General features: G+C 35.6%; 1 protein-coding gene across 1 annotated transcript in view; it reads left to right on the forward strand.

Moving 5' to 3' along the window:
* The first annotated feature begins 7,807 nt into the window (after nt 1–7,807).
* LOC145671909 (uncharacterized) overlaps nt 7,808–14,543 on the forward strand; it is a 31,921-nt gene continuing 25,185 nt past the window's right edge. Inside the window, exon 1 of the mRNA XM_081741119.1 lies at nt 7,808–7,986. Coding sequence (XP_081597245.1) covers nt 7,972–7,986 — 15 coding nt within the window. The 5' untranslated portion in view covers nt 7,808–7,971. The remainder of the gene's footprint in view (nt 7,987–14,543) is intronic.

The raw sequence follows: 14,543 nt of genomic DNA on the forward strand, positions 1-14,543 counted from the left end.
AAGTGCTCAATAATTTATGTCAGCTCATGTAGTTTTATATATAGTTAAGATGTATGCTTTGACGGATATATAGAAAAACATAAGTTTAACTTTTGCGCTAGAAGCTAGAGTACTAACTTCTTAGAAATGAAACACGGATGACAAACTAAAGTTATCTAGAGAAGAAAAAAAAGTCGATAACTCGAAAGTTAAAATAAAGTTAAATAGCTTCTAAAATTGCTCTCAAATACTACATTCTTCATGTTAGCTTTAATTCGTAAAACATGTGCTCCTTCCATCTTGATGGTGAATTTCAGAGCGAAATATGGCATTTAGGTCATGGAATTCTTATCTAACTATAGAATATACTATAAGAAAGCTATTTAGATAGAAAAATCATGAAAATGAAAAAAGCCAAAATTTCCAAAATTCTCGTTTTTTTCCCAAAAAAGCCGGCTTTTTATGTGCAAAAAACCATCGATTCAAAAAAGCCGGCTTTTTTGCATCTCTAGCAGGAAGCAAATGTAAGTCGAACGCTTTAGTATTGCACTAATCACACGTCAGAAGGACTCTGCATATGGCCCATTATATCGTTATTTTTTTTTAATTAACGTTTCACAATTATGCACCGAAGGACGGTGACGGCGATATTGAAATGGACGATAACGCTGGAATGAAGAAAGTGGGAAGAAATAGAACCCCGTGAAAACTCACGAAAACTGTATTTGTTTAACAGGAAGTCCACTGAGCGGTAGCTGTGATCAAACAATGGGCCGCATGCACTAGAGACGAGCGCTCTGCCACAACTTAAATGTATTGTTTCAATTTGATTATTTCAAGATGGATATGATGATATCGAACATGAATGGTCTTTTTGTTATTTTAGGAGAAGGGCTAAAACGATAGTTAGATTTGGGCATTAATATTTGTGTAACCATAAGAGGATGAATTCCATGTTATCACTTACAGTTTATAAGGTATATACACGTTCCAGTTGCGCATCGATAAGTAGGACCGCTTTAAAAGAGTGTAATAGAGTAGAGAAGGTATAAGTAGGGTAGAGTAGACTTGGGTTAGCTTAGGGTTAGGGAAGTTTGGACCAGGGTGCGAAATCCCGGGGGGGACGGGAGGGATTTCCTCCCCACCAAAAATTTTACACTTGCGTTTCCCCCTCACCAAAATCTGTAAGGGGGGACACCTTAATAGGAAAATATAAGTAGGTCTGTAATGAAAATTTTCAGACAAACAATAATTTTAAATGCATGGTGTTTTTTTTAAAAAAAAGCGTAGTTTATATGTAAAAGGATCAGGGGTTTAACTTTTTCGGTTGTTCGGTTTTGACGAGATGAAGACCTTTATTCTCCAGCGTACCAGTTACCTGCAAAATTGGTAAAATTTCTCAAACAAACAGATTGTTTTTCATTTTCAGTGGACGAATCTACAAACAGGTTTGCGGATAAGCACTTGCTGTTATATGTAACATATGTGGACGAAGAAAATAAACCTTGTTGTCGTTTTTATAAATTAGTGTCTGTAGAAAATGCCGATGCAAAATCCCTTGAAGAGAAAATTATTCAAGCATTTTCCGAAGGTGGCATAGATATTTTTAATCTTAACACTCTCAGCCCCAACCCTGTTTGAGTAAATTTCATCCCGGGACCAGACTACAGTTTGCTATGGACACTGTCAGCCCATGTGTATCTATTTGATACACGTGGTCCATCAGTAAACCCTCACTGTGTATCAAAAAGATACACATGGGGCTGAAAGTGTTAAAGAAAAACTTGTTGGATTTAGTTCGGACGGGGATGCAGTGTTTACTGGGAGAAACGAAGGTGTTGCTGCTCAAATTAGAAGAAATGTCAACCTGTGCCTAATTAGCGTACACTGCAAGGCACATCGAATGGACCTAGTTTCTGAAAGAGTTTTTGATGTTAATGCTGTTCACAACTTTGAATGTTTGTTAGGCGAACTTTACAAGGTGTTCAATAAGTCTTCTACAGCAGCAAAACTTAAAAGTATCGCGATAGTCACAGATGCCGCAGGACTGCTGAAAATCAAACTATTGTTTCACATACGTTGGATTTCAAATTAGAAGGATGCATTATTGGCAGTTTTTACATATTTTTCTTGTATGATGCAATTCCTACTCTTGGAGTATGAAAATAATGACTATTTCAACAGACAGTTTTAAACTGAGTGGTATTTACGAAAAAAAAAAAAATAAATAACTGTCGGGGAAAATGAACATTCTATTGTTCGGTTTTCTTCTGGTATTGCGTCCATTCTGTCTAATATTAGTGAAACGATGCAAAAGGAACCAGTTTCGTACAATGAAATAGAGAAAAAATTGAACCTACAATCCATGCTCTGAGAGAAATGCGTATGAAAGATGATGTCTACCAAAATCTTTGCACAAATAAGTATTTAGTGCACCGCAAACAAGCATCTGATACAGGGAGTAATGATAGTGAGTTTGATCAAATAAGGGGGCAGGTAATCCAGGGTTTAGTAGACGAAGTGGAAAGAAGGTTTCCTTCTAATGATGTGCTAAAGTGCTTTTCAGTGTTTGAAAATAAAGATCGTAATAGCACGAGTGGTTTATACGGTAACGTAGATGTATATAAAGCAGCTCAATTGTTTGGTTTGAATCTTGATACTGCAGTGTCAGAATGATTTGGTTTGATTTAGTTTAACGTCCCACGATTATGCCTGCTAGGCTAAAGGAGACGTTGACCTACTGAGTATAATGGAATCCAAACCACTTTGGTCGTTCAACTGTACCCCACCGGGAATCGAACCAGGGACCACGCTAACCGAAGTCAAGCGTGGTAGCTACTAGACCAAGCAGGGGTTCTACAGTGTCAGAATGGAGAGAGTACAAGTCAAGTCCTAAGTCGGTAAATGATTTTCAAGTTCTTAAAACCTTAACGCAGAAAGTTCGTTCTATGCCATTATCAACTGCTGCCTGTGAACGTGGATTCAATGTTGTTCATATTAAAAGTTCCGAAAGAAACCGTATGTTGGCGAGTACCTTGCAATCTTTATTGATAATTAAACTCAGTGGACTTCCTTTAAAATTATGTGATGCTGTTACTGCTGCTCGTACGTGGGTTTCTTCTCGCCATCACATGTCCAGCTCTCGTTACACACGGAAAGAAAGTGAAGTTTAATCTTAAAATTTTTCTCTAAGATAAGAAACGTTATTGCAAACTATATTTTAGGTCTATAAATACAGTAACACAATCATTCAATACTCGTATTATTGTGGCTCTCTTCGGTGGTTAGTGGCTAGCACGCGCGCACCATCTTCGGTGCACGGGGTCCTGGGTTCGATTCCCGGTGGGAGCGCCTTTCAAAAATTTGAACGATTACCGTGGTTCGGATTTCACCTTAAACTGTAAGTCCACATCTCATAGCCTCGCTGCTGAAAAGGGTCATTAAACTTAAATCAGCAAATCAATCGTATTATAGTGTTTGTGCTTTTATTTTCTAAAGTTTAACGTCCTACGAATATTCACCAAGGCTAAGGAAGACGGTCATGATGAGATGAATTATAATGGTGGATTAAGATAGTGGAAGGAAGCGGGAGGACCCCGAGAAAACCCCCACACAATTGTTTGTATACCACAAGCAGAATTTGGCGCGAGCTAGGATCCAGCCAATGATCCCACGCATATGAGGTGAGCGCTCTACCACTGAGGCAACACGGCTTTTTCTTGTCTATCAAGTATTTGTATTGAAATCATATCTGTTATTTATAATAATATATTGTTGCTAATAATACAATATAGATACATAGTATTATTTAGACTTACAAAGGTGACCGGATATCTGAACGACCAAACTGAAACACTACATACCGGTACTTAGCGAAGAAACGGTAATTTCATAAATAATAATAAAAGCTATACTCTGACTCTACAGCTCATGAGGATCTATGGCTGGCCAGGTGGAACATTTCAACTTAGTAGATCTAATGCTTGGTTAGCACAACGATTCTCAGGAGCTATTATTTCTTACTTCTAGATCTCATACTGCTATTTTAGTGAATGCAATCTTCAATATGATGGTAAACACAAGAGGAATGTGCTCCCATGGGAGTCTATCCCTGGATCATACGCACCGAAATGCAGTAGATATTAAATGCAGTAGATAAGTGTACCAATTTTGGTTAAATGAATAAATAACATTAAAGTATTTTTAAATAACAATGACGACTAGTTTGAACATTTATTATTATTATTAACAATAATAATAATAATAATAATCCATTACCGGTAATATTTCAATTTTTTGGTGGCTCCACGAAGCATTAGTGTGGATCGCTGAACTTCTTCCCCCCACCATTTTCAAATGATTTCGCACCCTGGTTTGGACCCATATAGAAAAAATTAATAGAGTGTAATTTTTCGTGTCAGCGTAAGGATACCAACTGGAGCGTCACTCTACACTTGCAGTTATGCTCAAAACACAAAAGACATTAAAAGCCCTGGAAGTCCTCGAAGTTGCCGGAGTGTGGCAAATGTTACTGTTGTGCGTGATTCTGTTACTGTGATGGTTAATTTCAGGGATCTAGCGTTCGCGTATAGGGCTAGTAGGGGGGGGGTCATATGCCTGATATTCTATTTCACGTTTAAACCTCAACATCTCCTGAAGAGAATGTTGTGTTTTGTTTGCTTCTTTCAAATAAATAAATTCGATTTATAGTAGCTTCAAATCCGGCTGTTTTTTTAGACACCCTTTATAAACTTTTAATGACATTAGCAAGAAAGAATAACATATCACGTGGGAAATAGCAGCTCAGGAAGAAAAACGGAAGGGGGCATAACAGAATATTGCGATTTTGTCTTTTCTGATAAACAGGCACAAAAATTACTACGTTATGAGTAAAAGCAAGAAGTTAGGTTTTACAGTGTGTTTTTGTCTAATTACTAAGTTGTACTGTAGAAATATGATTTCACTTTAGATTCCGATTCACAAGACAAGTTAATGATAAAAGGAGCGAAAATAACAAAATGGATCTCAAGACTCTTAACTGTTTGGTACGTTTACAAGCAAACAAAAGTCCCGTATTTATAAAACCATCTCTCAGTAAGTCAGGGGCGCACCCATGGGGAAAGGGTTCAACTCGTCCAGTTCCTCCCAAAATTTCCTAAATCAACATACATTTGTACACTTTCTCAATAAAACTATACTTGTTTACCAGGGAAATGATTGATATAGCCTAGCTTGAAAATTTGATCTTACACTTTATCTCTACTCTTTCTCTTATAAAAACAATCTAGTTCTATCGTTTTTTTTAAATGTAGGTGGCAGCATTTTACAATTACTTATTGTCTTTTCGAGTGCAGTATATTACCCGTTCAGTACTGTATAGACGTAGTGACTTGTAGTATTGGACCCCGCCCCCCGGAAACTTGGACCCCTCCCAACAAAATTTTCTGGGTTCGCACCTGCAGTAAGTATTGACAAGGAAGGGTCACGCAGTGGCTCCGCTGAGATCCGAATGAGACAATTGTGTTTACATTTGATATCTTATAACTAGATGAATCCCAAAGTTATACGTGTCACCGGGCGGAATATCGTGAGTTACAACATATTTTGTAATGTAAGAACTTAAAAAAAAAATAAATAAATAAAAAAAATAAATAAAAAAAAAAGAAAACTGGCAGAATAGTTTGAACCGAGTCATTTGTTCGGAAACGGTTGGGTAAATGGAAAACTCGGCCAACACGTATCCCATCATTTTTAACGACAAACTTTTTGGGGTAAAAAACTTTGTCTCAGGGTCCCAGACGGTGTCCAACTCAAAATTTTCAAATGGCAAGGTGAGTTAAGTGGCACATCATTTGAAAGCTGTTGTAAAATTAAAGAAAATGCAGCAAGTCTCGACTCTCTACAACAACCCTGTGCAAAATGGCGACGGGTCAAAGTTTAAACAAAAACTTAATTGAAAAGTCCATTTTCACCCCTATAAATCGGAAACGGTGAGACAAATGTGAAATGCGGAAACAGCTATACACTTACTAAGCTTTTCATTATGACACTAGCGAGACAACAATATACAATATGATTAATGGGATATAGCGTAAAATTATGTTCTACTCTTAAACTTTAATTCTTACTTTACCATGGTATTATCCAAAGATAAGGCATACAGTATACCAATCAATAGATCGCATTGAGATGAACAAAATGTCATGTTCGAAGGTGAATTATCATGCGTAGTTTTTGCGAAAATAATGACAACCGAATATTTATTGTTTTATAATGTATGTTATTCGTTGCCAATCTAACACACTTAATAATTTTTATTCTGTTGGAAGATTACTTTATTAATAACTAGAAGAATACCCGTTCTTCGCACTCGGAGAATACCTTTCATTTCGGTCATAAAGGGGTGGATTTGGATTTAAACGACATCGAAAGTCTCACTGTTCCTCTCAGCGACCTCGAAAATTATGGATTCGACACTACTAATGGTCACTTTTGATCATTTTTATATATCTTCCCCGCTCCCAAACTTTATGTTACACCGTCAAAGTGAAATGATAAAAACCATCCCAAGCCCGAACCTCATCTATATTGACAATTTGATCGAAATTGGTAGGGTGCTTCAAGAGTTATTAAGTCACAAACATATGTAGTCACTTTCAATTTTGTATATTAGAAGATTTATGTAGTACTAGCAGCGTTCACCCCGCTTCGCTGGGGTCACCCCGGAACGCAATAAACCTTGTTAATTAGATAATTTTTACTTTTTCGCTTTCAAGTGATATGATAAAAACCATAGTAGATTGCAGTAAATGTTAACATTATATCGCCTGTCATTTATGTTAACCCGCCGAGTCACATGGTCATGCGGGTTGCATATAAATACGTTTATTTTTACCTATGATGAACTAATAACAAAGGATTTGTACGTATGGACACTTGAATGGTCAATTATCTCAAGACACTGGTAATTAAAAATTAAAGTGATATGATAAAAACCATCTAGGGTCCAAATCCTAATAACCCCCCAAAAATGAAAGAAATTGGTTCAGCCGTATTAGCGTGATGAGTTCACAAAGGATTTGTGCGTTCTCTTTTATATATATAGATATGAGAAAAATACGAACCATTAAGTATCAGATTGTATGTATCATTGATTGATTTCTCCTAATATACTACTTGTATTTTATTACTGATATAAGATCCTAATTATTAGTTTAGGTTTAACTGAAATATCTAATGATAGACTGTAGAATTCACATACTTGGACTATAAGCAAGGGAGAATAAAATTATTTATTTAAACTGTTTCAAATAGGAATTAACACACTTATTGATGTGACTGATTGCTTTCCGACATTTTATTTAACAAAGAAACGTAACTTGAGAACTGTATCTACTTTTTCACAATTGTTTTTAAACATTGATAAGAGCATAAAGAAGAAAGGAATCCCAAGATCATACTGTCTGTTTATGTTCTGAAGCAGAAAATTAGCATATTTTCTCAGTATTAATGTGAAGCACACGCAATGCTAATTGCATATAGTATACAGCTGAGGACACTGGCTTCCTCCACCACCACCACGAGGACGCTCTAATTGATCCGAAATGTTTATCTAACTCTGTTAGCAGAACATCTTTGTGAGTTGGTCATATCCGTTAGTAGCAGACCTACTTCTCCCGCTGTGTTCGAAATCTACCTCATGATAATAACATTAGTACACAAAAAGCATACTAACCAGCTTACATTGATAGAACATAATAATAATAATAATAAACTTTCGCTTTCCTTCCCTTCGTGATGCTTCATTTCGTAGGATGAGGGAGAGAGGGTAAACGGAGCTCGGGAGAAAGTGAAATATCTATTCCTTCAGATATTTGCAGTAGAAATGTGTATTATACTACAAACAAGAACTACCGCACTTTATAAAGGTTCAGTATGGCTGACTGATGAACAGAAGATTGTTGATCCTCCAAGAATACTAGTGTACCGAGGATGAAATTACTACTGGTAAGTTCTCTCTTCGTTTATTTCCCATTTCAGTTCTTCTTTTCCATGTGTCACAAAAAAGAAAATCGAAAATCCCGTTTGTGATCACAAAGCGGGAAAATGGCTGAACTATTTGAAATGAATTTTTGAATATATGTTATCCTCTACCTCAAGCTGCGTTGATATCATGTTTCGATTAAAATTCATATTCTAGTGGAGGATGAGGTGGAAGAAAATTTTAAGAGAAAAATTTAGTAACTCACAAACCTGTTAAATTAGGACGACAAAACTCGGTTTATAAACTTTTCATTAAGAATAAGCGGACATGTGCCATCGAGTATCGAGTTTTTCAATGTTTCCGTTTTGAGGGAGGTGGAAGAAGACACTTTCTATATTTTTTCCTACATTGAAAGCGGTGTTGACTGTTGTTTGTGATTGCATAACCAGAAAACAGCTGACGCGTTTCACATAAATTTTGGAACATTGTACCTACCTCGAGTTACGTTTTATCCTGTCATTTTAATTAAAGAGTATATCCTAAGAGGTCAAGACCATTCGAAACTTGTGTGAAAAATCGAGTACCCCACAAGCGCCTCAAGCTAAGAAGACAAAACTCGGTATATTCTCCTCATTAAAAATAAGCGAAAAGCGCCCCAGCGGATTTGAATATCCCTGTTTTAAGGGAGGCGAAATTTTCTATATTATTTCGCCGCATTAAAATCGAAAAAAGTTGTTTGTTGTTTATGATAGTGACCCATTTGAGTAGAGGCGAATCTAGAAGGTAAAAACTGGAAGGTCCAACCAGACCCCAGATTATGATAGGTATATCAAATGTTTATTATAAAGTTTAAAAAATATGTAAGCAGTAGCTTCGATTATTTTTGTCACTCAAAAAACTGGGGGGGGAGGCTAGGCCCCGGGCTGGATCCGCCTCTAAATTTGAGACGAATTTTGAATGAGATTTGCTATCTACTTCAAGCTGAATATTTATCCTGTAACATAGATTAAAGGGCATACTCTGAGGGGCAAAGGAGACTAAAATGTTATGGCAAATGTACAGTATCATATGGTTTTATCAGTACACTTATTGAATTGCATATCTTAAGGAGAGAAGATTTTTTAAAATATTTTCCATAAAGCTATTTTTACTAAGCGAAGAACAGGCATTCTAACTACTTATTACTAAATACTGGTTTAAGAAAATAAGCCTAAATAAATTCACAATTAGTGACACTTTGCTTCGATTGCACGACGTAAATTCGTCGATATGGGGTAATATTTCAACTTGACATTTAATCTCCTTAATTGAGGTAAGATTTTATGCGCTATCATATTATTATTATTATTATTATTATTATTATTATTATTATTATTATTATTATTATTATTATTATTATTATTATTATTATTATTATTATTATTAACAAGTTTGTTATATATGAGAAACACCTAAAAATTTGAAAGTGACAAAGAAATGTGAGTGCTTTATATCAATACCAATTATATTTATGCAATAGCAAGATTCGCTTCCCTTTTCCAAATAGACCATAGTAGGCCGAAAAGCTGGATGGAGGTACACCTAATACTGAAAAACAGGACTTTCTATTCGTACACTAAGTTATGTATAATTTATTCATGCAAAATTTGCAATCGCATTGAATCTCGTTGTAATAATTCAGTTATGTGGCCCGCTCAGCACAGCCAGGAATTTTTACGATGATATTTTGCATAACTTCAATTGATATTGCTTTTTTAGCTTCTTTTTTTTTTTGGTTTCCTTTCGTCAGTAGATTTTTTGTAATTAGGCCTACTCAATTTATTTCCTTATATCGATTCGGATATTTCTCAATCGTGATAATTGAAAAAATGAAATGAAACAAAATATTTAAGTGTTACGTTCCACAATTATGCCGGCTAGGCTCAACGAGATGGTGATGACGAGAAATGAAGGAAATGGTGGAATGAAGAAAGTGCAGCTAAATGGAAGAATCTCAAGAAAACCCACACACACGGTGTTTCTCCACCACAAAATTCACGTGACACAAGTTGGGATAGAACGAAGAACCCAATGCACCAGAGGAGAACGCTCTACCACTGTGCCACTGCGGTGTCCCTAATAATTGGAGTTATACTGTACAATGTACATCATTGTCCGCCTCATTTAGTGTCAGCTTGCATCTATTGCCATATAAATGCAGATGGAGTACTGTTGAAAAGATTAGCGGCAATGTTCTTTGCCTCTTTTTGAGGCCACAATCTTTTCACTTTTGTAATAAATAACAAGTGTTCTCAAAGTCACAAAGTCTATATCTGTAATTAGCTGGAATAGCTCAATAAATAACTCAAATAGCTATAAAATGAAAAGAAAATAAATATAATATATATTTAAATTGTTTATTAACAAAAAATATATATTATATGTGATAATTAAAAAATATACTCTTTGGAATGTAAATAATAATTTAGGTATAAAATATCGAAAATGTATATTGTACGAGTGCAGACTCGCAAATAAATAAATAAATAAATAAATAAACAAATAAATAAATAAATAAATAAATAAATAAATAAATAAATAAATAATATATATATATATATATATATATATATATATATATATATATATATATATATATATATAGTACAGTGCAATTAGGTCTGAACCCAGACATTCAAAAAAAAAAAAAAAAAGCCGAACCTTTTCTAAAATGATCATGCTATTCTATATAGTAACTCAGAGAAAGTCCAAAAAAATCCCGCATCGGGTTTGGTCACTATGGCAGTCATATTGGATAGCGCCTATTTATTTCTAGTGCCAAAAGTTTTCGAGGAGACCTAGCATTCATTTTAACTTACTATAATACAGGTTGTAAACACAGCAGAGATATGAACCATACCTCGTTGAAAAGATATTTAATTAGTTGTTATTATTGTGTCAATATTTTTGAAATGTACATTTTCCCAAAAGGGAAAAAAATTAAATCCTACAAAACTTACCAGAACAGAAGTGAAAAATTCAGTTTCGAGATTTTATTACAACATTGTAGGAAGAAGAAACATAAAAACAATCCGGGATCTTTTCTAAAATGATCATGATACTCTATTCAGTTACTCAGAGAAAATCCAAAAAAAAAAAAAAAAAAAAATCCCGCGTCGAGTTTGGTCACTATGGCTGGCATAAAAATGAAATGAAATCTTTGAGTTTTACGTCCCACGGTTATGCCGGTTAGGCGGAAGTACAGCTGTTGTAGGAGGAAGTACAGCTAAGTTAAACTGCAAATGTATAGGCTGTTTGGCAATTGTCTTTTCATATAGTTGGTGGCATAAAATGTCCAAGTTCCCGATGATGAGTAATGAATGAAATGGTGGAATGAAGAAAGTGGGAGGAAACGGGAGAACCTCAAGAAAACCCACGCACACGGTGTTTGTCCACCACAAAGTTCACTTGGCGGGGGCTGGGATCGAACCCAGTACCCCTAGCACCAGAGGTGAACGCTCTACCACTGAGCCACCGCAGCCCAATGGCCGGCATATTGGGTAGCCAATTTCCAATGCCAAAAGTTTTCGAAGAGACCTAGCATTCACTTTAACTGATTATAATACAGGTTATAAACACAGCGGAGATATAAACTATACCTCATTGAAAATATATTTAACTAGTTGTTCTTATTGTATGAGAATTGAGGAAATTTTTACTTTCCCTAGAGGAAAAAAGGGAAATCCCACAAACTTTCTCAAAACAGAAGTGAAATATTTTGTTTTTTGGTCTTTATTGTAATACAATATTGTAGGGAGAAGAAACATAAAATATGTGCAAATTGTTGGCTAAACCTTTCTCAGTAAAACGTTAAAAATACACAACATAATTGCCTTCTAAAGTTGGAATTTTAAACTCAGATTTACGTAATGCGTTAAATTCCCTCTTGTCCAAATATTGTAAAATTTGCACCTGTGCATCCACAAGTTTTGACTGAAGTTATCATGGATAGACATTTGAAAAAGCTGCAATATCTTAACCCGATGTTGACTTTTGGGGAAGGGAAAAAGGAAAAATCCCAAAATTTGAGAATTTTTTTTAATGCTTTATTCTTAGCAAGCCAGATTAGTCGGAGGAATTTGACGTGTGTACAAAATTGTTTAAAAGAAATCATGTTTAGTAACGTATAAAAGTTCGTAATGTTTGAGCTACAAAAAGGCCTTAGTAATTCTTTATTATGTAAAGGTTTCAAACTTAGATAATTTTGATTTGGAAGTAACTTACGTTTACTTGAATCTATTCCAGACGAGGATATTTGGCATCTTGGAATGTCACTTCTTCGATATCCTTTTCGGGAACTAGCAAATCTCCATTCATTTCCACTTCATCTTCTATGTTTCAGTTGGTACGTCCATACAATACGAAGTACATATACATAATTGAGCATTTTAACATACAGTGTACCTCTCCAGCATTTAGAACTTCATTCACAGTCGTCGGTGCAAGGAACATGAGGTAACATTTAGTAAGTCCTCAGGAGCAGCGGACTTCGAAGTTGGTATGGGACATAGGAAACTATTGACTATCTTCAAACCCTAGCGTAAAGTGTCCATGTTAACAGCACGCCATTGCTGCACTTGATTAAAGACTCGGAGTGAATGATCACGAGCGGTTCCTGTTGTAGGAGGAAGTACAGCTAAGTTAAACTGCAAATGTATAGGCTGTTTGGCAATTTCTTCTCATATAGTTGGTAGCATAAAATGTCCAAGTTCCCGATATCTTTTGACCCATACAGTGACAGAAAGAAAGATTCACCAGCTTAAGCCGCAGCTTCAGCTGACACTCGAGAATTATTGAAAATATTAGTTTCTCTCTAGATTCCTTATTACTCTAACTTTTTGTAAGCAGCGATTTTGCCTTTTCGATAAATTGACGAAACTGAATCGCATCCTATGAAGCCGTGTACAATTAGAAGAAAGTCCTTCACATCACCTACATCATCTTGAATAGTTCCAATATGATGAATCTTGTCTGGGCAAATCTTCACTGGACTGGCTTCATCATTTTTAAAGATGTGTCTGGTGGAGCAAGGGCAACTAGAAGAACTAATAAATCTTTGTCTTTACCATTCAAAATAACTCTAAGGCCTTTCTTGGCCTCTGTAATAGCCATGGTTGCAATCAGCATATCAACATCTGCCTTGGGCTAGAGTACCTTGTATCCTGATTTCTGGAGATACTTACTCCAAAGATGGCTGAATCTCATTTTGTTGCTATGATATAGGAGAAATTCAGTCTGCCCTTCAATAACAGTAATATTATCTTCTAATTCTATGAAAATTAAATGAAATCTTTGAGTTTTACGTCCTACGGTTATGCCGGCTAGGCTAAAGGAGACGATGATGAGAAATGAATGAAATGCTGGAATGAAGAAAGTGAGAACCTTGAGGAAACCCACGCATACAGTATTTGTCCACCACAAAGTTCACTTGGCGGGAGCAGGGTTTGAACCCGGGACACCATTCACCAGAGGTGAACGCTCTACCACTGAGCCATCGCAGCCCCTCTTCTAATTCTATGTTTTCACAAAATTTCGGGCAAACGTTTTGCTCAATATTTTTATTCATTTTAAAAATCACAAGACACACTTGAGGTCGACTAAAAAATCAGCAAGTGTGGACAAATTAACTGACCGATCGCCATCATGTTGCACGTCATTAACTAGACATAGTGGTGCCATATTAGAACAGAAAATGAATTACAGAACATTTTGAGCCGGCTGTTTAAATGAGAAATTCCGAGTACTTGTTTTTGAAGGAATGTACAAGTAATAAGAAGTAGCATGAATTCTATCACCTGTCTTTTGATGGATCCGTTCATATCTTTCTATTATAAAATGTACGGGGAAACTCCGTTCTTTCAGACCATCGTTTGGGAAACGTATTTTTCCAAGAGCAGGGATAACTTAGGGTTGTCGTGGCAACGGATTTCCAAGCATCCATGATTATCAGTTTAGTGATTTTGTGGCTAGTGTAGCCATATTCAAATGTCAATTACCGTACTAGCAAGTAAAATGTTGTTAACTATTAGTTATATTTTTGACCAATTCTGAATTCATTGCTGACACTTTCTAACCATTTCTCTTTATCGGTAATAATTCTTCAATAAAAAACGTTTTTAAAATATGCATGAACATGACGGTGTGACTGATTATTTTACTAATCCTTCTGCTTGCCGAGTTTTACCTATATTGCCATACCACAATGTATCTTATGTATATCTATTACTTAACCGGAAATCCTGATTCCAAACATTCTGTCGTCCTCCTACAGCTCATTTCATTGTTCGAGTTTTTTTCTTTTTTCTTTCTTTCTTTCTTTTTTTTTTTTTTTAATTTTAGCTGGGTCTGTAATTTTAATGTTGTGCTAGATTAATATTGCATTAATCTGTAGCAACATTTCTACGACTAAGCTCCCTCGTGGCTGCATAGTTAGTAGTGTTGCCAACGAAACTAAAGGACACAAGAAACAATGTTTTCTCGTCTAGTCTCGTAAATTTTGTAAAAATCTCGTCTCGTTTCGATTCTTGACGAATTTTTTCTC

This window comes from Thermobia domestica, chromosome 15 (assembly GCF_964235325.1).
Source record: "Thermobia domestica chromosome 15, izTheDome1.hap1.1, whole genome shotgun sequence".
Lineage (NCBI taxonomy): Eukaryota > Metazoa > Arthropoda > Insecta > Zygentoma > Lepismatidae > Thermobia > Thermobia domestica.